Source organism: Vulpes lagopus, chromosome 5 (genome assembly GCF_018345385.1).
Source record: "Vulpes lagopus strain Blue_001 chromosome 5, ASM1834538v1, whole genome shotgun sequence".
In the NCBI taxonomy this organism is placed as follows: domain Eukaryota; kingdom Metazoa; phylum Chordata; class Mammalia; order Carnivora; family Canidae; genus Vulpes; species Vulpes lagopus.
The window spans coordinates 68,282,546-68,305,998 of NC_054828.1; the positions used below are offsets into that span (position 1 = coordinate 68,282,546).

Sequence of the window (23,453 nt, forward strand, 5' to 3'; positions counted from 1 at the left end):
CGGTAGGACCCGAGGCTGCCAAAGGAGGCTGAGCAATGTGGGCCACCAGGTTATGGCCTGGGAACAGGACTGCTGGGTATTGGGAGGGGGGTGTTCTACTTCCTCCAGAGAAAACCAGGGGGGTCAGCTCTCTACCCAGGTTAAGGATCTTTTACCCTGAAACCACTATCTGCTAATCTGGGGTCATCAAAGTGGTTAGAGCTGGAGCAAAGAAGCTGGAACCTGGCCCCACATGAGAGCCAGCCAAGTGGAAGTCAGGCCCCTCCCCGAGCAGGCCAACTGGGAGTTCTGGGCAAAGGAACTGGGGAGGGGCGGCACTGGGGGCAGCTGAAGACCCAAGGCCAGAGGAGGACTCTAATCTCAGGGTGGTCTGGAAGGGGAAGGATGTGCTTGGGGATGCTGGGTACCTGGCTTCCCGCCCCACCCCCGCTGTCCCAGGAGCTTCCTAGCACCGCCGGGTGCCCCCCCCCAGGGGTCCCCTGCACACCCCCTCAGCGGGTCCACCACAATGGCGTGGGGCTCGTCGATCATGCCCGAGATGAGTGTCTTGCGGTTCTCGCCCTTCATCTGTGCAACCTCAATCACATCTCGGCCCGAGTCAGTCCAGTACACGTTCCCAGCCACCCAGTCGACGGCGATACCCCTTGGCATCTTGAGTCCTGAAATCTGAATGGGGTAGTGGTGTTGATGATTTCAGGGGCTGCCACCTTCTGGCATCCTGCCCCTTATCCCCACCACCACCTGTCAGCTTGTCCCTGCTAAAATGTCATCCCAGATGGAGAGCCAGTTCTCTGAGTTTGAAGAGATTCACTGACCCTCATCTTACGGGCCATACTTAGAGCTTTCCTGTTTTGCTGGATTAGATATTATTATCTTGCTCTACTGAGGAACAAAGTGAGGCCCAAAAAGGTCAGATAAGGGCACCTGGGTGGCTAAGTTGGTTAAGTGTCTGCCTTCAGCTCAGGTCATGATCCTGGGGTCCTGGGATGGAGCCCTGTATCGGGGCTCCCTGCTCAGTGGGGAGTCTGCTTCTCCCTCTGCACCCACCCTCTCTCTCTTTCTCTCAAATAAAATCTTCAAACAAAAACCAAAGAGGTCAAATAGGTGGCCAAGACTGACACGGTGGGCGGCAGTGCCGATCAATCAGGAGTTGAATGTGGCTGCGATGCTCAAGGAACTGTACCCTGCCTCCTGGGGCTGCAGCGTGACAGGGCCAACCACTCACAACTGGCCTTGCTCTGTGTGCCTGTCCTTGTGCCCACAACGTAATCCTGATGGCCCTGCCCTCCAATCTCACCCTTTGCCCCCTGCCACTGTCCTTTCCAAACTCTGCTCTGAGCCATCTGCTCTTTGCAGTCTGCCCATCCAATCTGTGTAGGTCCCATCCCAGGCAGGGTGCTCACATTGAGGTGGGTGACACCCCGGTCAATCTGTCGCCGGTGGCGGTTGGAAGTGGTGGGAGGCGCGGCAGGGGGCAGGCTGCGGTAGGAGATGGTGCCTGTGTGCCAGTTGGTCCAATAGACACGGCCAGCCTTGACATGGACATCCATGGCATCGATGCGGACGCTCTCGTCACCTTGGAAGGCCTGCTCATAAGCCGAATGGGGGTGGCTGGGGAACAGGCTGCGGATCTCATTGTCGTCGGCGATGTAGAGGACCTGATACTCAGAGCCTGCAGGGGCAAGAGGCCAGGTGTCGGGTCCGGGGAAACCGGGGAGGGGGGAGGCAGAGGCAGGAGGCCGGGGTGGGGGATGATGAGCCTGGTGCCAGGATATGCTCCCTCCTCTCTCCTTCCCTGAGCTAATCTGGGATGACCTGCTGCTCCAGAAAACCTTCTCTGCCGCTCCAGCCCCAGGGACTTCGTCTCTGCATGGCCACTGGCTGGCCTCACCACTCTGCTACATGCTGTCTGATATGTGCTCTTGGGGGCAGAGTGGGGCTGCACATATGTACACGTGTACATGGATGTGTGTGCATGGGGGCTCGGGGGTGTAGGTGTGCATCAAAGCTCATGGAGGAGTAGATCTGGCATGTTCTCATTGTCCATCAAAAAGGTAAATATAGGGGGCAGCCTGGGTGGCTCAGCGGTTTAGCGCCGCCTTCAGCCCAGGATGTGATCCTGGAGACGGGATCGAGTCCCGTGTCGGGATCCATGCATGGAGCCTGCTTCTCCCTCTGCCTGTGTCTCTCCCTCTCCCTCTCTCTCTCTCTCTGTGTCTCTCATGAATAAATAAATAAAATCTTTAAAAAAAAGGTAAATATATGAGATTATGGTTGTGTTAACTCAATGAAAAGAAACTTTTCACAAAGTGTACATATATCAAATCATCACCTTACAAATATCTGACAATTGTCAATTATACCCCAATAAAGCTTTTTCAAATATTTTAAAATATTATTTTCAAATAAAAAGCAAAAGGGGTCCATGTGAATTGTGTGGTGATGCGTCTGTGTGCTCTCCTCCTGGGGATGGTGGGTGAGGAGGCACCTGTGGGATAGAGGTGTGCTGCCCCGCCCCAAACTTCCTCAGATGAGCCAACCCCCCGAACCAGCACCCTCTGCACCGTGGCCAGCCTGGGAGCCGGCAGCTGTGCGGATACCTTTGCGGATGCGTCTGGGGTTTGGTGCTTGGACAGGTGTCCGCACAGTGTCAGCAGGGAAGCATCCGCATCCCCTCCCACATCAGCACCCTTTTACACCCTGGTGCCTCGCAGCCCCACCCACTCCTTCGGTTCTCTCCGCAGACAGGTAGGTTTAGGTGGTACCTTCGGCCTTGCAGGTGTTATGGGTCTTCATGAAGTTGCGAGCGCAGCTGCAGAGGTGGCCACCCTTGGTATTGTTGCAGAGCTGCGAGCAGGTGCCGAAGCGCAGGCACTCGTTGATGTCTGGGGGTTACACGGGAGGGTCACAGAGGGTCTGGGTTTCTGCCCGCCCCGTCCGAGTCCCGCCTTCCTACCCTGGCACCCGGGCTGGCCGGGCACGGTGTGGAAGCCAGAGCGGCAGGCGCAGTAGGCGGCTTTCTCAGTGCGCACGCAGCGGGCCTCGTCCCCACAGATGCTGGCGTTGGTGGCACAGCTGGTCAGCTTGGGGTCTGTGGGGGATAGAGCGGGTCCCCTGACCTGAGCCACCGTGGGCCTGGGCCTCGGTTCTCTGCCCCTCGGCAGGCGCCTGCCCCGCAGCCCAGCGGCTTACCGATGCTGCAGTCCTCCTCGTCCGACCCGTCCCCGCAGTCATCGAACATGTTGCAGCGCAGCGAGGAGGAAAGGCAGCGCTGGTTCCGGCACAGAAACTCCTTCTTGTCTTTGCAGTGGGGGGTCTGGGCCGTGGGGGGCTCTGGGGAAGGTGGCGGCTTCAGATCTGGCTATTCACCACCAGGGCCTATCCCCGCCCCACCCCCGGGCCCAGGGACCCTGGGGCTGTTTGTCATTCAGAGTCCTAGTCTCCACCTAGAGACCTAGGTGCCAGGAAGCCTCCCGGGGCTTCTCTCTCCTAAGGAAGGGCTTCTCTCTCTCTCTCCCCCAGGCTCCCTCTCCCCAGGCGCAGTTCCCACTTGGCCCACCCCCATCCCTGTGCAGCACCCAAACTACCCAGCACTGTCCCCCCCATGCCCGAGCACTGTCCCCCCCATGCCCGCCGGCGCCAGGCTCCGTCCCCGGGCTCCCTGCTCACCACAGTCCTCCTCGTCCGTCCCGTCCCCACAGTTGTCGGTGCCATCACATTGGCGCCCGATCCACAGGCAGACGCGGTCGTTCTTGCAACGGAAGGGCCGGTTAGGAGGACACACAAACCGGGCTGCAGCAGTGGGAGGCGACAGGGCCAGAATCAGCCAGGGAGGCGGGCCTGGAGCCCGAGGGAGTGGGGAGCGTGAGAGCCCGGCCCCTGCCCCAGGGCCCCGCCCGGTCTCACCGCACTCCTGGGGGTTTTCGTCGGAGTTGTCCCCGCAGTCGTCCTCGCCATCGCACTTCCAGGCCAGTGGCTTACACAGAGTGTTGTTGCACTGGAACTCATCCAGGGGGCAGGTCCGCACTGGGCACCAGAGGCGGCGGGCAAAGAGCCAAGAATGAGCCCTGTGCCCTAGGCTGGCTGCTGGAGGCAGGGCCGTGCTGCCTCCCTTCCCTCCACAAGTGGAGGCCCAGAGGGATCACCAGGCGAGCTGTGTACAGCCCGCAAGAGCCCAGGGCTCCTAATTTTCCACCAGCCAGGCAGCTGAGCAGAACTGCCTCCTCTGGTATTTAGGGGAGAAGAAGAGGACTTTTGGGGGAAGCATGTCCAGAGAGGTCCAGAGGACCCTCTTTCTCCGGTGGTCATGGCAGGGCATCCGGGCCTACTGTAGTTCAGCGGCAAGCTGTGCCGGGAGTCAGGAGACATAGGTCCCAGCCCGCCAGGGCAAAGCCACAGTGTCTGCCCTCGCTGTCGCGGAGACCTCTGCTCCAAGCCCCAGATTTCTCCTATCCAAGCTTTCCAGTGTCCCTGGGCCACTGAGCCCCGGCAGGTCAGCCAAGGGCCGGTGCTGCTTCGTTGCCCCGGGACAGGGAAGTAAGCAGGGCCTGCCCTGTGGGAACTTGTGGGAACTTGTGGGGTGGAGCCCGGATGGACACCGCTGCTGGCTTTCTGCTGGAGTTTGGCCCAACTGGCCCCCTGACTAAGTGCTGTTGTGGAGGGCACAGCTTTCACAGCAGTGTCCGGGGTGCCCTGGGCCTGGCTCCCTGCTCTATCCCCGAAGCCCAGGACAGTGTCTGGCACACGGTAGGCGCTTAAGAAAGATTTTGCGTGAACGGTGACTGTAGGAGAGAGAGAGAGAGTGACTGGGCCACAACTGGGGAGCGGGGAGGGGCTCACCGCCAGTGCCACAGGCTTCCTCATCGCTGCCATCCATGCAATCGGCATCCGCATCACAGCGCCAGCGCAGGGGGATGCAGTGACCGCTCTTGCACTGGAACTGGTCCATGTCACAACGGGGAGTGCAGTCTTTCTGTGGGCACAGGAGCAGGTATCCGGTCAGATCCACCCCCCCCCCCCAGTCCCACCCTGATCCTTTTGGCCGTCCTGTCCCTCTCCTTCCCTCCTCCTGGTCTCCGGACCCACCGGACCCACCTCATCGGAGCCATCCGCACAGTCATGATCCCCATCACATTTCCAGCGCCCAGCAATGCAGCGGCCGTTGGCGCAGGAGAACTCACTCTCGGAGCAGGGCCGAGGGGCTGGAGGAGGACGGGGGAGAGACAGGGCCCAGGAGGGTGGGCGTGGGGACTCTCCAGCCCTCGGGGGAGCAATATCACCCATCCCTGTGTCTCTGAAAGCCACTGGTGACTGGCATAATGACCAAGATGCTCAGCCAGAACTGGCTGCCCTTATGGGACCAGCTGGGTCGGAGGGGGCTCACACTTACCCCTCTGGGCTAGACCCACGAGAAAGGGCACGGGTCCCTGGCTCTGCCCTCAGACAGACTTGTGGGGGGGCCGAGGGGACAGGAGAGGGACAAGACCACTAAGACAAGCACCAGGGTTCCAGGAGAGGTCAGTAAAGGATGATGGGCTGAGGCACAGCACAGGGACGGGGGGCTCTGGGGCAGTGGCACGGGGTGTGGTGGGAGCATGGGCACAGAGTGGGAGCACAGAGACACCTACCTCTGCAACCCCGAGAGGACAGTGTGAAAATGGAGAGAAACATGAGATGAGGTGAAATGGCACAAACTCAAATACACGACATGGAGCGGGGTGGGGTGGGGTGAGCAGGGAGGGGGCACCTGACCCCCAGCCCTGGGAGGTGGCCACCTGCCCTGTGTGGCCTGTTGGGAGCAGGGGTGCAGAGAAGGGAGGTGCCCCGGTCCGGGGGTGGGGTGGGGTGCCTGCGGGGTAGGGTGGGGACATACTGCAGCTCTCCTCATCTGAATTGTCCCCACAGTCGTTGTCGTAATCGCACTGCCAGCGGCCTGGCACGCAACGGTTATTCTTGCAGCGGAACTGGTAGGGCTCACAGGTACGCTCGTCTACGGGAGGCAAGATTGGGGGGCAAATATTGGGGCAGTCAGGGACTGAGTGGGGGCAGGCATGAAGGTTTCAGGCAGCCCTGGGCAGGATGGCCGGGAGTGGGAGCAAGGACGGCAAGGGGGAGGCCCAGCAAGGTTCTGAGACGTGGGCTCCGGGGAGGTTATGAAGCAGGAGGGGGCAGGAGCCGGGAGGAGCTACCCCGGGGAGGGGACCCACACAGCTCCCTGTGGGTGGGCAGAGAAGATTCCACACAGGTGTGTGCTGCTGAGGGGGCAGGGATGGGGACTCAGATGGGAGGTGGTGGGCACAGGAGGCCGGGCCGGATGGCCTTCCCCTGAGAGCTGGGTCTCGGGGAGCCTCACCACACTCTTCCTTGGGCTCGTCGGAGCCGTCCCCACAGTCATCCTCTCCGTCACACTTCCAGCGTGCAGGGATACAGCGGCCCGAGTCCTTGCAGCGGAACTCATCCACTCCGCAGGTCATCTGGGCTGCAAGGGGTGGCCGGTGGTGAGGGGGCGGCTCCTGCAGGAGCAGGGCCGCGAGGGCGGTGGGGGGGGGGCAGCAGACACTGCGGAGGGAAGGTGGGGTCCGGGGGCACCAGGCAACTCACTGCAGTTGGCGGGCTCATCGCTGCCGTCCACACAGTCGTTGTCCCGGTCACAGACCCAGACTCGGGGGATGCAGCGCTTGGTGATGGAGCACTGGAACTGGTTGGGGGCACAGGTGACCTCGGCTGCAGAGCGGAGAGAGAATGAGACTCCGCCTGTTCCACCCCCACCGCCGTTCAGGATCACCGCCTCCTCCCTCTTCCAAGCTCTAGCCCTGGTCCCGCCAGCAGTTTCTTAGGAGAAGGAGATGGCTTATCCCCAACTTTGTTTGGTGCCTCTTTGTCTGCACACCCTATGCCCAGTGCCATGATTTCAGGAGCAAGCCAAGTCACACCCAGTATCATTCATGTGGCCCATCTGATAACGTTAGTTGAGGGCGGTGCGGCCCTGGAAGGAGCGGCAGGTAGATGTCACCGGTGTGTTCCTGTGCCTATGTCACCAGCCCGCCCCCTGCCCACGGCCTCAGGCACTCACGGCAGTCCCTCTCGTCCTCCCCGTCCCCGCAGTTGTCTTGCCCATTGCAACGGAAGATGCCAGGAATGCAGCGGTTGGTGTTGGTGCACTTGAACTGACTGGGCAAGCAGACGTGGATATCTGTGGGAGATAGGAGGGAGGGGAGGGTAAGCATGGGAGGGCAGAGGATTGGGGGGCAGGAAGGGGGCACCCCACCCCCTCAGCCAGAGCCCAGCCTGGAGAGGAGGCTACTGTGGGCTGAGCTTCTTTGAGTATAGTATGAAACCTCCAAACCCCAGGGAGGGAGAAGGTGGGGGGGAAGAAGGAGGGCAGCCAGTGGCCAGGCAGCCCTTTACCGCAGTTGGCCTCGTCACTGTTGTCCTGGCAGTCATTGTCCCCGTCACAGATGAAGGCAGGGTTTGTGCAGATGCCTGTGGAACACTGGAACTGCCCTGGGCGGCACTTGAACTCAGCTGCCAGGAGGGGAGCCTCAGAGTCAGAAGGGCTGGGGCTGGGCGTGGCCCCTCAGAGCCTGGGGTGGGGTGGTTAGGCTGCCCCAACGCAGGACCCTCTTGCCACCCCTGCTCTGGGCACTTACGACAGTCTGGGGGCTCGTCTGAGTGGTCCCCGCAATCGTCCTCCGTGTCACACTTCCACCAGAAGGGAATGCACTTGTCGTTCTTGCACACAAACTGGAGGGCAGGTGGGGGCAAGAGGGGTTGGTGGGGGTCTGGGGAACTCAGGAGGTTTTCTTTTGAGGGGCTGGGAGGGTCAGGGTATTTTGTTGGGGGGCTGAGCTGGATGGAAGGTTGGGGTATGACGAGTGCAGGAAGGCCAGGTGAGGGGGTATCTGGGCGGGGCTCAGGGTGGGGGGCACTGGTGAGGGAGGGTCAGGGTTAGGATGTGGGGATGTTTGTGTGAGGTGACAGGTATAAAAATATTGCTGTGGGGAGACAAGAGGTAGGCAAGAAATGTGGGGGCGTTAGCGTGGAAAAATCAGATGCATGAGGACATTAGAGCGGGTGTTGGGGTCCGAAGAGGAGTGGGGGTACTGGTGTGGGGGTTCGGGGAACGAGGCATCGGTGAATGGGCGTCAAGGGGACGAGCCTCACCTGGCTTGCTGTGCAGTTGGACACACAGGTGCGCCCATCGCTGCCCAGGTAGAAGTTGGTGGGACAGGCACATTTGTGGCCTCCCCCAGGGGACAGCAGGCACAGGTTGCTGCAGCCACCATTGTTGACCTTGCAGGGGTGATTGGGCACTGCCGGAGACAAAGTGGCTATAGCGCCAGCCGACTGGGCCCAGTTTATGGGCCCCGGCTCCCCGAGCCACTGGCCCCTGCAGAGGGAGGGCGGCACTCACTGGTGCCACGTTTTCCGGTCCTGAAGGCTGCTCAGCCCCACCCTATCCTGGCAGAGGTAGGACGGGTCCAAATCCTACTCATCTAAGAGGACGCTGAAGCCAGAGAAAGGCGAGGACTCTTCTTGAGGTCCCAGGATCAGGCCAGCCCTGCAGCCTCATACTCTGCCTTGCTGGGGCCCTCCCTCAGTTACCGCCTGCCTGCCTTTGGGGTCCTGCACCCGGACCCCCCCCTGGTTCACCGGCCTTGGGAGCTCGCTGCTACAGGACTGGTGGGCTGCACCCGGACTGGGCGGCAGCTCCTGAGAGCCAGGCCGTGGCCCATCCACAGCCTCCCTCATCTCCCCGGGTCTGGCAAGCACTTCTCAGGCAATGCTGGAGGAGGGGTGGGCAGCAACCAGTCTTGTTGGGCCCCTCCTTCCGCGGGGGCCCCTCATGCCAGGCTCACCCTCCATCTGCTCCCACCCCTTGGCCGCTCACCGTCTGGCTGGCGCAAGGCGTGGAAGACATGCAGGTCCATGGGCCGGTGCAGGGTGCTGATGAGGAGCGTCTTGTTGGTGCCCGTGGTCTTGTGGGCTCGGTTGATGGACTTTGTCTCCCAGTCGGTCCAGTAGACGTAGTCCTCAAACAGGGTCAGCGCGAAGATGTGCGGGATGTCCTGGCTCAGCACTGCAGACAGGGGAGGGAACAGACCCAGCAGCCAGTCAGTACCTTCCCTGCTAGACGCCCTTAACCCCACAACAGCCCTCTGGCTGCTGGCCCTGGGTCCAGGGGGTTAAGAGGCTTCCCAAAGTTGCATAGCTAGTAAGTGGCAGAGCTGGAATTCAAACTCAGGCCTTCTGACAGCACGTTCCTACTCTGTAATATAGAATTCCCTGTGCTGATGTTCCCCGATCCCCCACTTCCCATTCTTGCCTTTCTCGTGACCCTAAACTGTGCATAGGAAGGGATATCTCTTTCTCCTTCCCGAGGTAGCAGAGAGAGGCCTTGGGGCTGGGCTTGTCCAGGGGGCATCAGCTGGGGTGCTCTCGACCCCCATAACCCCTGGTGTGGTGTCCTCAGACCATGCCCTCTGACTTTTAATCCTATACTCTTGCCCCCAAGGCCTGATCCTCTGTAGCTGCAGACCCCCCCATCCCGCAGGTCTGTGGTGCCTGTATAGCCTCACTGGCATACTGACCGACATGGCGATTAGAGCCATCCAGGCTGGCAAACTCAATGTAGTCCTCACGGGCATCGGCCCAGTAGATGCGCTCGGTGACGTAGTCCAGTGTCAAGCCGTTGGGCCATGTGATCTTGGTGTCCACGATGACACTACGGCCAGACCCATCCATGCCTATCCGGCCGATCAGTGAGTGGTCACCCCAGTCTGTCCAGTACAGGTACCTGGCAGGTGGGTGGGCAGTGAGCCCCAAGAGATCCAGCGACTGGTCCCACTGGGAGCCTGTGGGGAAGCTGGGCCTGGATGCCTGAGCACACTGCTTGCTTTCAGGGGCTCCCCCAACCCTCCTTGCCCGCGTACCCGTTCTGTACATCCACCACCAGAGCCCTGGGCTCACGGAGGCCTGAGCTGACCAGCACCGTCCGATAGGCCCCGTTGAGCTTGGACACTTCGATGGTGTCCCGGCCTTTGTCACACCAGTACAGGTTGCCGCCCACCCAGTCCACAGCCAGTCCGTCGGGGTTGCTGAGGCCTGTCCGATGCAGCACCTGTGGGCAGGAGCAGGGAAGGAAGAGCTCTGGGTGACATGGGGTAGGACCTCTGGGGCCTAGTCTCTCTGGGGCCCAGCCTCCCTCAGGTGTGAAGTAGAACTGCCTCCCCCTGCTTGGCAGGGGGGGCAACGGGCCTGGTGTCAGCGGAGGCTCTAGGACAGGGGTCTCCAGATGAGAGAGACTGCACCCCAAACCCCACAGTGCCTGGGGACATCAATTTAAGAGAGGTCAGCCGTAGGAGGGATGCTACTGATAACTAGGAGAAGAGCAGAAGGAATCTGACTTCACTCTCTGAGCTTGGACGGGAGGGAGAAGCCAGGACAAGCAAAGTGTGCGGGGACTCCGTGGGGAAGGACAGAAGAAAGAATTCAGTGGGATGCGTGGGGTGAAGGTGAGATGGCCTCGAGACAGCCCTCTTGGGAGGGAGCGCTCTGGGGAGGGCGAACGGGCAGGTGGATCTCTGGCCTCCCCGGCTGACCTGCACGTTGCTCCCGTTCAGGTGCATTCTTCGGATCATGCTGCCCTGGGTTGTCACGTCCGTCCAGTAAATCATCTGCTCTCGGTAGTCAAAGTCCAAAGCCACGGCGTTGTTCAGGCCCTGGATGTGGGGGGAGGGGGGCAGGAAGTCGACAGAATCAGGACACGGGTGGCTGGTGAAGTGGAAGGGGTGACAAGCATGGGCCCAAGTGGGGAGAACGCGGGGGCTATATGGGGTGGGAGAGTGGCTCTGGGCCCGGGAGCCAGGTGGGGTGAGGAGGGCCGGGCCTGGCACCTGTTTGAGCAGCGTGTAGTTGGAGCCATCCAGGTTGAGCTTGCGCAGGTAGTACCGGTTGGCAAAGATCAGGAAGGGCTCCTCGTCTGGAGACAGAGCATCGTGGCTCAGTGGCTCTGCTGCCAGCTGGGCCAGTCCTGCACCCCCGGTGCCCAGCTGCCAGGGCCATCAGATGCCCTCCACGAGCCCGGCTCACCAGTCACAGCCTTGCAGCTGTGGGGGTCGCCACCGCGGGGGGCGTAGCCCTCCACACACAGACACTTGTAGCTGCCGTGCGTGTTGATGCAGCGCTGACTGCAGGGGAACGTGGAGCTGCACTCGTCCACGTCGGCACACGTTCGGCCGTCGTCCTTCAGCCGGAAGCCCGGGCGGCAGCGGCACTGCGGGGCACAGGGAGCCTTGGGCTGGGGCCAGGGCCTCCCGCCCTGGAGGCTGGGGCTCCAGTTCCCTCCATCCCCAAGGCCTGCGGGGTGCGGGGGGGGCAGGCAGCAAACTGGCCATCATGCCCAGTGCCTGGTGCCCACCCCGTTCCTACCCCCAGAGGATGAGGCTGAGGACTCTTTTGTGACCCGGGAGCACTACCTGACAGAGCTGGTCGTGCTCCTCCTCCGAGGCTTTCCTCACGCCCACAGCTGCCCATCCCCCGGCCCCTCACCTCCGGGCCCTCAGCCCTCCGTGTGGCTGAGTTCGGGGCTCAGGCCTTGGGCTGCACCTCTTTTCTAGCTACACTCGCTCCCTTGGGGGTCTTCTCCAGACCCGTGGACTTCAGTGTGTCCGTGGAGTTAACTCCCAGGTTCTGTGCTCCTGTCTGGCCTCTCCTTGAGCAGCGTACCGTACTCCTGGCGCCTCCCTGCCACCTGCACACCCCTCCTTCTCCCGTGGCCCTTGCTGGCTCGAACCCTCTAAAGAGAGGCAGGACCCAAATAAGCAGAGCTTTCGGTTCTGTTCCCCATGGGTCCCCGGAGCCCAGAACAGCACCTGCCAGACTAGGTGCTGAATGAGCCCTTGGTGAATGGACAGACGAATGAATGAATGAGCGAGTGACTGAATGGACAGGGGGTGGGGAAAGGGGCTCCTGCCGGCCTGGGGGGCGTGGGAGCTCCCACTCCGGTGTGGGGCACACCTTGAAGCCAATCTTGAGGTCCTCGCAGTCCTGGCTGCAGCCACTGAGCTTGCGGCTGAGACATTCGTTGACGTGGCAGGCACGCTCGTCGGAGCCGTCCCCGCAGTCGTCCTGGCCATTGCAGAGCAGCACCTCGGCCACGCAGCGTCCGCTGCTGCACAGGAACTGTGAGGAGGCGTTGCACTTGTGCTCTGTGGGGGTGCAGGTCAGGTCAGCGGGGGGCCGTGGGGGTGGGGTGGGGTGAGGTGGGCGGGGGGGCGGGCAGGCTTCAGGCCCACCTGGGCTGGTGCAGTGCGGGTTCTTGGGGGCCTCATCGCTCTGGTCGTGGCAGTCATTTTCGCCGTCGCACTCCCACTGGCGGGAGCTCAGGCAGCGCCCGTTGGCACAGCGGAACTCGTTGGGGCCACAGGTTGGGTACTCTGCGGGGAGAGAGGTGGTTGGCTCCGCAGGACAGGCCGGGCGCAGGGGGGCAGCGTACGCCCCCCCCCCCCCCCCATGGCCCGCCCGCCAGCTCAGCTCACCACACTCGGGGGACTCGTCGGAGCCATCAGCGCAGTCGCGGTCGTGGTCGCACACGAAGTGCTTGGGGATGCACTGGCGGTTCTGGCACATGAACTCGCGGTCATCGCAGGTGCTGTTGTACACTGTGGACGGAGACGGACGTGGCCTCAGCCCCACCTGACCAGCTGCAGGCTGTCACCCGGGACCTCCGTGTGGCCCGAGTGGTAGAAAGAGCAGAGCGCCGGCGCAGAGTCCACACTCCCATCTGGGTTGCGGATAAGGGCTCCACCACTAACCACCTGAGCGACCCCTGCCGGAGCACGTCCCCTCCTTGACCTCAGTTTCCCCTTCTGCAGAGTGGGACTGTGGCCACCTGCCTCCCAGCTCAAGGCCCCTGCCACTCACAGCAGCCAGCTGTGACGCTCTCGTCAGCACCATCAGCACAGTCCTTGTCACCGTCACAGAGCCAGCGCTCGGGGACGCACACGTGGGTGCCGGGGCAGGAGAAGGAGGAGGGGCCGCATGTCTTGCCTTCTGTTGGGGGGACAGGGAGCCACCAAGAGATTCAGGAGCGGGCACCGTGGGGCAGGCAGCTGGGGTGACATCCCCACCATCATGCCGCCCCTCCTGTAGGATGGTGGGTGGGCCTGTCCCTGCCGGGAGCCCCTCCCAGAGCTGACCACAGCCCCCCCTCACCACAGTGAGCCGCCTCGTCTGAGCCGTCCCCACAGTCGTCACTGCCGTCACACAGCCACTGCTTGGAGATGCAGCGATGGTTCTGGCACTCAAACTGGGCCTCCGAGCAGAATTTGTCTGGGGCGGTTAGAAAACAAGGTGAGATGTGGGGGCGGCAGGGGGGAGGATGGCAGGTTACTCCTCTGGGCGGGCAGGTGTAGGACAGACGGGAGGGACCCAAGGTGTCCCTTTGTGAGGGGTCAGCATGAGCTAGGGAGACGCCCCACTGGGGGGGGCCTGGGTGCTCTTCTTCCAAGAGGACGCTTCCGGGGACGAGACTGAAGGGTGGGGTGTGGACAACGGCGGGTGGGCGCTGTGGTCTGTCACTCACTGCAGTGGGTCTCATCCTCGCCGTGCTCACAGTCGTCCTCCTTGTCACACGTCCAGCTCATGGGGATGCAGCGCCCACTGGGGCAGGCAAAGTAATTCAGGGGGCATCTGGGCCGCTTCACTCCTGGGGGCAGAGGGAGGCATGAGGGCACAGAGCCGCCGGGGGGGGGGAGGGGCGCCACTCACTGCCCACCCGGCCTGAGGCGAGACCTGGGCAGTCACGCTCATCGCTGTAGTCCCCACAGTCGTTGGCACCGTCACACACCCAGCTGGGGGCGTAGCAGAGGGAGGTCCGCTCACAGGGCTGGAAGCGCACACCTTTCACTCCCAGGCGGAAGTAGCTGCTGCAGTCGGTGGCACCTGGAGGGGGCAGGGATGCAGGTGACACTGGGTTACCTCCGCACTCCCTCCGGGCGGGGACCCAGGCCACCGAGCAGGCCACGGGGACTAGCAGAGAGGATGCCAGGCAGGAGGCGAGGGGGCAGGACGTGAGGGGACTAGGAGGCACCGGGGAGCCACTCACTGCAGTTCATCTCGTCAGAGGCGTCCTCACAGTCCACGAACTGGTTGCAGCGGCTGGAGTTGCCAATGCAGGTGCCGTCCCGGCAGCGGAACTCGCCCACACCGCAGGCCGTCTCTAGAACAGCACCCACCCCAAGACCATCAGGCTGGAGTTCTCCCTGCAGGGGTGGGGTAGGGGACCCCTGGCAGAGGTCTCGGGCCAAAGCGCTGGCCCAGGTTCACTGTAGAGCGCGCTGGAGCAGACCCCGTGGGGCCCGGGGACCAGAGCCCAACAGGGGTGGGGTGGGCGGAGGTGGGGGTCCGAGGGGCAGGCCCAGCATCCCACTCACTGTTGCAGGGAATCTCGTCTGAGCCGTCCCCACAGTCGTCCGCCCCGTTGCACCACAGCATGTTGGACACACAGCGTCCGTTGTTGCACTGGCGGAAAGTCTTCTTGCAGCGGCGTGAGTCTGCGGACCAGAGGGGGCCACAGTCAGCAGCAGCTACGGGCAGGGCTGCATCTGACGAGACACCACGCGTCTGTTCCCTGACAAGCCGCCCAGCCCCACTCTGGGCCTGGCCCGGAGCTGGCGGTGGTTCTGGCCTTCGCGACCTCCCCAAACCCTCCAGCCACAGAGTGGGTCCTGGGGCCTTTGCTCCCCTCACTCGCACGGCCCGCCCTGCTGGGCGCTGAGGCTGGGGACCCTGGAGGCCAGGGGTAAGGGAGGAGGCCGGGGGAGGCGCCTTACTACAGTAGGATGGCTTCTCGTCAGACTTGTCCTTGCAGTGGGAGACACCGTCACAAGTCAGGCTGAAGTTGATGCATTCGCCATTAGCACACTCGAACTCATCCTGTGCTCGGCAAGACGAGTTCATGGCTGGAGGGGATGTGGAGGGGGCTTCATGAGCCAGGGGCCTCAAGCGCCTCTACGCCTCTGCCCCCGGAACTCAGGTCATCCTCAGTTTCTCCTTGGTAACAGGCTTCGAGGGGCCGGGCTGCTGGAGTCTGGGAGGAGATGGTCCCCCACCCGTGTCCCCCCCACATCCCCTCCCTCACCGCGGCAGGTGAGGTCCTCTTGGAGGATGCGGCCCCCTCGGCAGGAGCAGTTGACATGGCCCTGGTGAGTGAGCAGACACAGGTCCTGGCAGCCCCCGTTGTTGATGCGGCAAGGGGAGAGCTCACCTGAAACGGGGACGGAGGACAACGGGCTAGGAGTGTTCCCGGCCGTGCACACACACAAGATGCCCACACCCACTCGCACAGCTTCCCCGAGCTTCTCAGCCCCCACCCTGGCACAGTAGCACACGGCTGGGGGAGCAGAAAAGGTGCAACGTGAGGGCCAGGGGGAGTGCCTGGGGTGGGCCCGAGGCTGCAGGCCTGGGTGTTCTCAGGGGAAGATGTGGGCTTCGCTGTGTGCTTGGGGAGTCAAGGAGCATCATGCTGGGGCCCCGGAGCATGTGTGAGAGGCCTGAGGAAGCTATGGGTCCATGTGGGGGCCCCTGGGCAAGACAGGTCCAGTGTGGGAGGGGACATGCATGCAGAGCACGGGGTAGGGAGAGCCTGGGATGTGTGTGATCGGGCTCTGGGGGCCTGTGTGGTTCTGGGTGGGAGGAGGACCGGGGCGCGTGCTGGGTGTCTGAGGATTCAGGTGAGACCAGTTGTGGGGTGGTATGAAGCTGGAGTAGAGGAGTGTCAGGTGCTCTGGAGTTTCTCCGGGGTGAAGGCGTGTACAAGTGTGTGTCTGCACACGGAGACTGGGAGAACAGGACCAGAAGGTAGAGTGTGTGTGCACTTGCATGCGCACGCATGCTGCACCATGGGCAGGAGGCGAGGCTGGTGGCAGTGGCCCCACTCACAGCTGTTGGTGTCATTGGCCACGGCGATGATGCCCATGGGCTGCTGGGGGATGTCCACACGCAGCAGCTTCATGTCGCTGCCCACGTACTTGTTGGCCCGCTGCACAGCTCGCCGCACCCAGTCGGTCCAGAAAATGTGCTCCCCGTACACAGCCAACCCGAAGGGGTGGACTGGCTCCGACTTCAGGATCACCTGTGGCAACAGCACTGGGCCCATCAGGGGTAGGCTCGGGCCTCTCGCCCCAACTGCACCCCCTGCAACTGGCCCCAGGGCTGAGGGCGCCTGGCCTGGCCTAGATCCCCGGACACGGGCTCAGAATGGGAAGACTCACAGAGGCATCTTGCTATTTCCTCACTGAACTGATGGGAAGCCAAGCCTGGACAGGATGAGGGCCCGTGAGGCCACACAGCTAAGTGGTGATGTCAGCGCCTCCTTCTCCTCCAAAACCTTCCCACCACGTGGCCTCCCTTTCTGCTCCATGCCTGGGCAATCTCCCTCTTGGCTGACCAGCTGTCCCCTGACCCCAGCCCACCTCGAGCCACCTGTTCCGTCTGACACCCCCCTCCCAGACTCACATAGCGGTGAGAGCCGTCATACTCGCACCGCTCGATCTTGTCCAGTGTGGCATCGGAGAAGTAGAGCTTCTCAGCACGGTGGTCGATGGCCAGGCCATTGGGGGTGCGGATGTCCTTCTCGATGAGAGTCAGAACATTGGCTCCTGACAGGGCTGCCCGCATGATGCTGGGGTGCTGCTCGTTCCAGTTGGTCCAGAACATTAGGCTAGGGGAAGGGACAGCCATGGATCAGGAGTCAAGGTCAGGGAGCCTGCCACAGAGGGCCTGGGCCAGGGCAAGGAGCTGACCAGAACCCCAGGGTCAGCCAGGGTGTGAACCAGACGCCAGCACCACAGGCAACCTCACAGCCACCAAGGCCAACATAGCCCCCTGCCCAGGATGGGCCTGGCTGCCACATAGTCTGCGTGTGTGTACGTGTGCACACGTATCTCTCAGTGTCTACGAAATGACCATCTGCATTTACTGAGAGTGTAGCCAAGTAAGGCAGGCTCTGGGGTCCGATCCTAGCTCTGCCGCTTACCACTTAGGAACCTCAGCAAGTGACGTGACTTCTCGAGCCTCAGTTTCCTTCTCTATGGGAGGGGATACTACTACTACCTGCCTCAGAGAGTGGTTGAAGGATTGAGAGTTAATGTTCACCTAATGACAGCTGGTAAATACCACGTGAATATTTATTCCCATTATTTTATTCTTACCTGCTTTTCACCCGGCATCCTGGAAACCCTTGTGGGTGTCTACTGGATCCTAGTCCTAGGGACACATGGATCCTACCCTCAAGAAGCTCTTGAAAATCACCTTCTCTATAATGTAAGGCTTTTGTGAACCCCAGCTCTGCCCCTTACTAGCTCTGACCTTGAACCAGCCTCTTGTCTCTGCACCTTGACTCCTCTCAGTAAAGGAGGTGGTAAGGCTTCAGAGACCGGCGTGTATCACTTAAGGGCTGGTCAGGCACCTGCACCAGGTATGACAGTGTGATCCTCAGACCACCTGCATTGGATCTTGATTCCTGGGTCCTGTGTCCCGGAGATTCACACTGGGTTAGGCCTGGAGCGGGGCCAGGGAACCAGCACTCTCCAGCATAGACAAGCTACGCGCACCCCGGAGTTGGAGAATCACCAAGCCGTGGAAGGCTCCATTCTGTTTTCCCGCTACCTCACAGGACCTGCCCCTGCCCCGCGCCCCGATGTCTCCAGTCCTCTGCCCTCTGCTGCTCTGGACACAGCTGTCTTCTGGGCTGGTGGACCTCTCCAGGTCTTTCTCTTGTTAACACCCCCTGTCCCCCCATCTCCAGTGCCTTTGAGCCATGGCCCCCTGCCACTAAGCTCAGGTAGGAAAAGGACACTCGCTTCCCTGTAGGGAGGGGCTGCTGGCTACTCCCCAGCCACTGGAGCCCATGACGGTAAGGCTCTGATTTTACAGGCCCTCATCCTGGGGGAAGTGGTGGGGGTCCTGGATGGTTCTCTGGGAATCAGGATGGGAGTTTGCACGGCGGCATCTCTCTGGCCTCCACAGGAGAAAATGGTTGCCCCAGGTGCAGCTGCTGGAGTCATCCTCCTGGCCTTACTGGTCCCCAACCAGGGACTTCCATACCCTCATCCAGGGCCCAGCGTACTATGTGGTGGGGAGTGGCTTTCCTCTGACTGACAAACTGTCACATGTGGAAGAATGACATGTCCCACAACTGAGGATTCCAGGTTTGGTAAAACCACTCCTCAGGAAGAGGCTGGTGCGGGGAGGGCTGGGAGGAGAGGAGGAGGGCTGGCTGCTGTAAGGGAGGCTCAGCTCAGCAAGAGGTCCCTGTCCCCTTCATCTGGGTGCACACTGCCCCCACTGCCCCAAAGCACTCGCTCCTTCTGGCCAAGAGAGGACCTCGCCCAGACCGTTCGGCTCTTTCTCCTGCACCCTGCCCTGGCTTCAGTTCACCACCCTCCCGGCATCCTCCACACCCCAGCTCAGGCGTTGTCTCCTCAGGGACACGGTCCTGCATATGAAGCTGGGTTGGGTCCTCGTTACACACCCATGAAGCTCCCTGCAGCCTCTTGGCTAACATCAAATATGCCCGAGGCAGAACCAAGGTCCAGCTCATCCTCCCCGGCTCTTGGGCACATCATTTGTTCTCAAAAGCCATTTGCTGAGTGAATGATGGGATCCCCTGGGCTCAGAGCAAAGGAATGTGGTGGGCAGCCATGAGGGAGCTTCTGAAGCCACAGTGCTCCATCACCTCAGGGTTGGGGGGCAGGCAGCGGTGCCCGGTGGTACCACTCCTCCACAGAGGTTCCAGGGCCATGAGAGACAGGTCCTGGGCCAGCCCGAGACAGGTGAAGTCACCAAGGGTCCAGAAGGGAGACAGGATCTTTGTCATAAACCACGTATGTGCGGGCCAGGGTGAGGCAGACTGGGGACAGAGGGCCCTTGTGCTGGTCTGCAGGGCCAGGCAGGCCAGGCTGGGGCTGGACGTAAGTGACATCAGGGTAAGGAATCTAGGTTCTGTACACTCTCCGTTTCTAAGTAGCTGCTTTGGGGTTTTGTTTGTGCCTTAGTTTCCTAGCAAAGGTTTGGGAAAACATTCCGAGTGCTGCTGATTCCCGGGGAAAACAGTTTTCCTTTCATGTGAGCCAGGATTTCTAACGCGAGGGGGTGGCTCGCTAGAGACCCATAGGTTGGAAACAGGGGTGTGGGGCGGGGGGCTGGCCCCAAAGAAGAGAAGAGCAGGTACAGGCGGGGGTGCACACCACCCTTGGGGCATTTCCTTCCAAGTTCTCCTGACTTGTGCTCTGGACTCCCTTGCCACCTGAGCCCAGCCTCCTGGGCCATCCTCGGGCCTGCTCCTGCATGGGAGCCCTTTGACTGGGCATGGGGGGCCCCTCACTGCCCCCTCTAGGCAGTCCTTCCCTGCCTAGAGCACTCCCTCCTCTGGCTGTTGCTCCAAGTGCTGCCCTATGTCTGGGCTGCCGTTCCCTGGCCTTTCCACTTCTAGGCCCAGTGCCCTTGGTCCTCACATACGGTCCTGTACCGGCCTCGGCACTTCCACCACTTTGATTTCTCTCCCCAGCCAGGTGGTCTGAATGGGCCCAGATCAAGGCTTCCATACGGCAAGTGTTCAGCAAGCAATCCTGCCTGAAGCCTGGAGTGCCAGAAACACAGAGGACCTACTATGTGCCTTGAACACGGCTCTCTGACACATGAAGTGATTAATCACTGAGCCAGAATTGCCTCCATAGTCTCCCTGGTCCTCCCCGAGGCTCAGGCACCTGAAATATCATTGTCCTATTACAGATGAGGAAACGGGAGCTCCGACGGTTCAGACGGCTGGCCCAAGGTCACACAGCAAGGAAGTAGCCTGTCCCAGCCTCTCCTGCTGCTGCGCCCCCACCCGGGGGCTGCCTGGAGCAGTTCCGGCCACCTTGGGGCCTATCCCTCCCCGCTCCCTGAACCCAGCAGCTCACTTCTGGCACTCATCCAGCACAAAGGCTCGTGGGTGGTCGTCTCCGGACATGGTAATGACCGTCTCGCGCTCGAAGGCCCCCGGCCGGGTCTGGTCTACCGTGTGGCGGGTGATGGTGGATGTGGTGTAGCTTGTCCAGTAGAGAGTGTCCCAGCCACGGTGATAGGCCAGGCCTTCCACAGAGCCCACATCTGCAAGGAGAGAGGAGCAGTCGTGCGTCGGGATGGGGCCAGAGAGCAGAGCTGAGGGGGCAGCCTGGGCAGGCCCTCGAGGGGAGGGCCTGGGACACCTGCTCCTCTGGCACATGTGGGGCTGGAAGGGGATGTGTGGGAGCCAAGGAGCATGTGGGAGCACACCCCTTGGCACCCCCACCTTCCTGTCCTCCCCTGTTTTCTACACAAATGATCCACGGTCCAACGCCCTGACCCTTTCTTCCTGCATCTCCCCACCGCTGGGTAGAACTGGCCTTATGGATTTTGGTAAATCATGTCCAACTTGGGTGGGACTGGGAGCTTCCAACTGAACAAGACTTGAACGGATTGTTCATAAGCATCTTAAACTCACATTAAAGAATTAAGTGCCCGAGTAATGGAACCACAGCTTAAGAGAAAAAGACTCAGGGGTTTGGGTGGCTCCTCGCTGTGTGACGCCGTGGTTGCCAGAAGGTTGCATTAATAGAAGTGCTGCAGCTTAAGCGATGGCCCGAAGGGAGGGGACAATGCTTGCCGGTCTCTCCTGATGGAGCTAGATTACAAACGTCTAGTTTAGCTTGGTACACATTTTTAGACAGGCATGCGGACTGGACTGCGTGGAGCAGAACATGGCCAGGGAGGCTCAAAGGACGGGTCTATGTTTATCGCCCTGTATACCAGCATCTAGCTCAGGGTCTGGCAGGTCTTCGCAGACAGGATGGATGAGGAAATGAGCAAATGAGCGAGTCAAAGGACTAGGGGTTATCCAGCCTGGAGAAGAGAAAACTGCAATTTCCAAAGAGCTGAAAGGCCGTCCCCAGGATGACAGCTCTAGCACCCACTACTCTGCATGGAGCGCGCCCAATGGGTGCTGTGCTGTGCTGAGCTCAGGTTCCACACCTGCCCTTCGAGAAAGCCGAGGCTTGGACAGCATAGGGAACTTGCCCCAGTGTCTGGAAGCCTGTGTCCAGGGTTGAACCGAGCCTGTGGCTGCAGACTGTGCTGTGTGTACCCGCCACAAAGAGGAGAGCCTGGGCTTACTCTGTGCAGCCTGGCAGCAAACTAGGGCCAGAGGGGGGGAGTAAGAAGGGAGCCGAGTCTGACTCCAAATGAGGAGAAACTTCCAAGTAACCGTAATGGGTGTGGTGTGATTTGCTGGCTGTTTGCCAGGGATGCAGTCCCAGCTGGGATTCAGGGCTGGGGCACAGTGGGCTGGCTGATGGCTGAGGGCTTTTCTACCTGGAGTCGGTGCCGGTCCTCCCTACCCCCCCTTCCTGGGGAAGATCAGGGTCTAGGCTCACTCTCTACAATGGTGGTCCTCCCCGAGCCATCGTCATTAATCTGCTGGATGTTTCCAAAGTGGATGTCGCTGAAGAAGATGCGATTGGGGGTGCCCGGGGAGGTGCCTGCTCGGTAGTCGAAGGCCAGAGCGATGACATTCTTCATGTGTTCAGGATCCTCGAAGGGTTGCACGGGTGCATTGAGGTTGCGCTCATCAGACAGGTGGATGCTCTTGAGGATGGTACGCTCCGAGTAGAGCAGATAGCCGGCGTACTCGCGGCACGTTGCCCCGTCTTCAGCCAGCATCCCATGGGCGCAGGCGCAGGCCCGCTGCCCGCCGCCCTGGTATAGGCACAGCTGCTGGCACCCACCATTAGCCACTGCACACACATTGGTGCCTGGGGGGGGCACAGGGAAGGAGATGGTTACAGAGGGCAGGGCCCACCTGGGGAGAGGCTCCCCGGTGCTTCTGACACCTCAGCTGAAGGGGGAGATTCTGGTTGGTGCACTACTCTGCCTCCACAGACGACCCTCCAGGCCTCCGTCCTCAGCACCCGGGTGTGTCCTAAGGCTCCTCAGCCTCTCCTCACCACTCTCGGGTCTCTGGAGCCTCTGGAAAGTCCCCCTGTGGGCCCGGCACCTCTCTTAGGCCTTCTCACTCTGGGGGATCATTCCAGGCTGGGGGCCCCTATGGGGCTCGCCCAGAGTCCCAGCCTCACCTTTCTGCCGGTCCCGGTTGAAGACTTTGATGTCTTTGAGCTGGACACCAATGCCTGTTCTCAGGGGCACAGAGTCTGTAGCATTGTCTTTACTCCCACGTTTGATGGAGCCATTGGCATGAGTCCTGGGGGAAGGGAAGGGCCAGGCCGTGAGCAGGGAGTTAGCAGAGGCCAGGAGGGAGGGAACACGTGGCAGAGGCGAAGACCAGGGCAGAAGCCCTCACCTGTCACTCCAGTAGATGAAATCCTCAAACACAGACACCGAGAACATGTCCATGTTGTTGCTGGACAGAACCACCTCACGGTTCTCTCCTGTCTCCAGGTCAATCCGCTCAATCTTGTCTGTCCGGGCGTCGCACCAGTACAGCTTCCCATCCTATAGGCCAGAGGCACCCACCTCACCTCCAGTGGCCAGTGCTCCCCACCAGCCCGGGTGTCCTGGGCAACAGGGATGTCCCACTCACTCCCGCCTCCCCTGTCTTTCTTCTCCGTGTCATCCCTGCCCTCTGACCTGCTGATCTGATCACCTCTAGGCATGCCTTCCATCCTCACTTCCCAGTGACAGTCCCCCTACTGACTCTGGGGTGGCAGGAGTCCTACTCTGGGTCAGGAGCTGGGCCAGAGGACCCACGATTACCCTGGGTCCCTATCACCCCACCGAACCGGGGCTCATCTTGGGGAGAGTCAATGGGGAGCAGAGCACAGGATAAGGGGAGGCTCCCCCCAGAGCATAGGGCCCGGATATCCCAAGGGCTCCAGGGCCAAGCCACCCAAACCTGATAGTCCACCGAGATGCCATTGGGCCAGCTGATGCTGACGTTAACCAGCACAACTCGCTCAGTCCCATCTAGCCGAGACCGCTCAATCCGTGGGTACTGGCCCCACTCAGTCCAGAACAGATACCTGTGGGGTGGAAGAGGTAGAAGTAGGGGGTCAGTCCCCAGAGCACAGAGGAGAGAGGGTCTTAACGGCGTGGGCTGTGTAGAGTGACAGGCCAGACCCGAGCCAGGGCTGGGAAATGGACAGCCTGTCTAGCTTCTCACCCCTTCTCTGGGTGGACAGTGATGGCCCGGGGCTTATCCAGACCCTGGGAGATGACCACATAGCGGAAAGAGCCATTGAGCCGGGCCACCTCGATGACGTCAAAGCCCTGGTCCGTCCAGTAGATGTTGCCTGAGGAGGGAGTGGGTGGAGATTAGGGGGACTGGGTGGGAATGCCTGTACCCGGTCCCTTGCCAGACCCTAGATCCCTGCCACTCCCTGGTCTGTCGCTGCCTACTCCTCCTCAGACTCCTCCTG

General features: G+C 61.3%; 1 protein-coding gene across 1 annotated transcript in view; it reads right to left on the reverse strand.

The window, feature by feature from the left end:
* The window catches only part of LRP1 (LDL receptor related protein 1), an 81,244-nt gene that overhangs the window by 4,748 nt on the left and 53,043 nt on the right, over nucleotides 1-23,453 (reverse strand). Inside the window, exons 37-77 of the mRNA XM_041757287.1 lie at nucleotides 23,198-23,327; nucleotides 22,931-23,057; nucleotides 22,379-22,530; nucleotides 22,155-22,279; nucleotides 21,456-21,833; nucleotides 19,965-20,154; nucleotides 16,519-16,723; nucleotides 15,943-16,135; nucleotides 15,143-15,268; nucleotides 14,835-14,963; nucleotides 14,436-14,555; nucleotides 14,108-14,221; nucleotides 13,795-13,944; nucleotides 13,586-13,708; nucleotides 13,216-13,332; nucleotides 12,925-13,053; nucleotides 12,540-12,662; nucleotides 12,297-12,437; nucleotides 12,019-12,209; nucleotides 11,092-11,275; nucleotides 10,896-10,981; nucleotides 10,602-10,721; nucleotides 9,933-10,120; nucleotides 9,591-9,796; nucleotides 8,891-9,079; nucleotides 8,164-8,312; nucleotides 7,650-7,743; nucleotides 7,408-7,524; nucleotides 7,073-7,192; nucleotides 6,601-6,723; nucleotides 6,353-6,478; nucleotides 5,873-5,989; nucleotides 5,095-5,201; nucleotides 4,840-4,972; nucleotides 3,907-4,026; nucleotides 3,670-3,792; nucleotides 3,193-3,333; nucleotides 2,957-3,091; nucleotides 2,766-2,885; nucleotides 1,404-1,672; nucleotides 488-666 (exon numbers count right to left, since the gene is read on the reverse strand). Coding sequence (XP_041613221.1) covers nucleotides 488-666; nucleotides 1,404-1,672; nucleotides 2,766-2,885; nucleotides 2,957-3,091; nucleotides 3,193-3,333; nucleotides 3,670-3,792; nucleotides 3,907-4,026; nucleotides 4,840-4,972; nucleotides 5,095-5,201; nucleotides 5,873-5,989; nucleotides 6,353-6,478; nucleotides 6,601-6,723; nucleotides 7,073-7,192; nucleotides 7,408-7,524; nucleotides 7,650-7,743; nucleotides 8,164-8,312; nucleotides 8,891-9,079; nucleotides 9,591-9,796; nucleotides 9,933-10,120; nucleotides 10,602-10,721; nucleotides 10,896-10,981; nucleotides 11,092-11,275; nucleotides 12,019-12,209; nucleotides 12,297-12,437; nucleotides 12,540-12,662; nucleotides 12,925-13,053; nucleotides 13,216-13,332; nucleotides 13,586-13,708; nucleotides 13,795-13,944; nucleotides 14,108-14,221; nucleotides 14,436-14,555; nucleotides 14,835-14,963; nucleotides 15,143-15,268; nucleotides 15,943-16,135; nucleotides 16,519-16,723; nucleotides 19,965-20,154; nucleotides 21,456-21,833; nucleotides 22,155-22,279; nucleotides 22,379-22,530; nucleotides 22,931-23,057; nucleotides 23,198-23,327 — 6,109 coding nt within the window. The remainder of the gene's footprint in view (nucleotides 1-487; nucleotides 667-1,403; nucleotides 1,673-2,765; nucleotides 2,886-2,956; nucleotides 3,092-3,192; nucleotides 3,334-3,669; nucleotides 3,793-3,906; nucleotides 4,027-4,839; nucleotides 4,973-5,094; nucleotides 5,202-5,872; nucleotides 5,990-6,352; nucleotides 6,479-6,600; nucleotides 6,724-7,072; nucleotides 7,193-7,407; nucleotides 7,525-7,649; nucleotides 7,744-8,163; nucleotides 8,313-8,890; nucleotides 9,080-9,590; nucleotides 9,797-9,932; nucleotides 10,121-10,601; nucleotides 10,722-10,895; nucleotides 10,982-11,091; nucleotides 11,276-12,018; nucleotides 12,210-12,296; nucleotides 12,438-12,539; nucleotides 12,663-12,924; nucleotides 13,054-13,215; nucleotides 13,333-13,585; nucleotides 13,709-13,794; nucleotides 13,945-14,107; nucleotides 14,222-14,435; nucleotides 14,556-14,834; nucleotides 14,964-15,142; nucleotides 15,269-15,942; nucleotides 16,136-16,518; nucleotides 16,724-19,964; nucleotides 20,155-21,455; nucleotides 21,834-22,154; nucleotides 22,280-22,378; nucleotides 22,531-22,930; nucleotides 23,058-23,197; nucleotides 23,328-23,453) is intronic.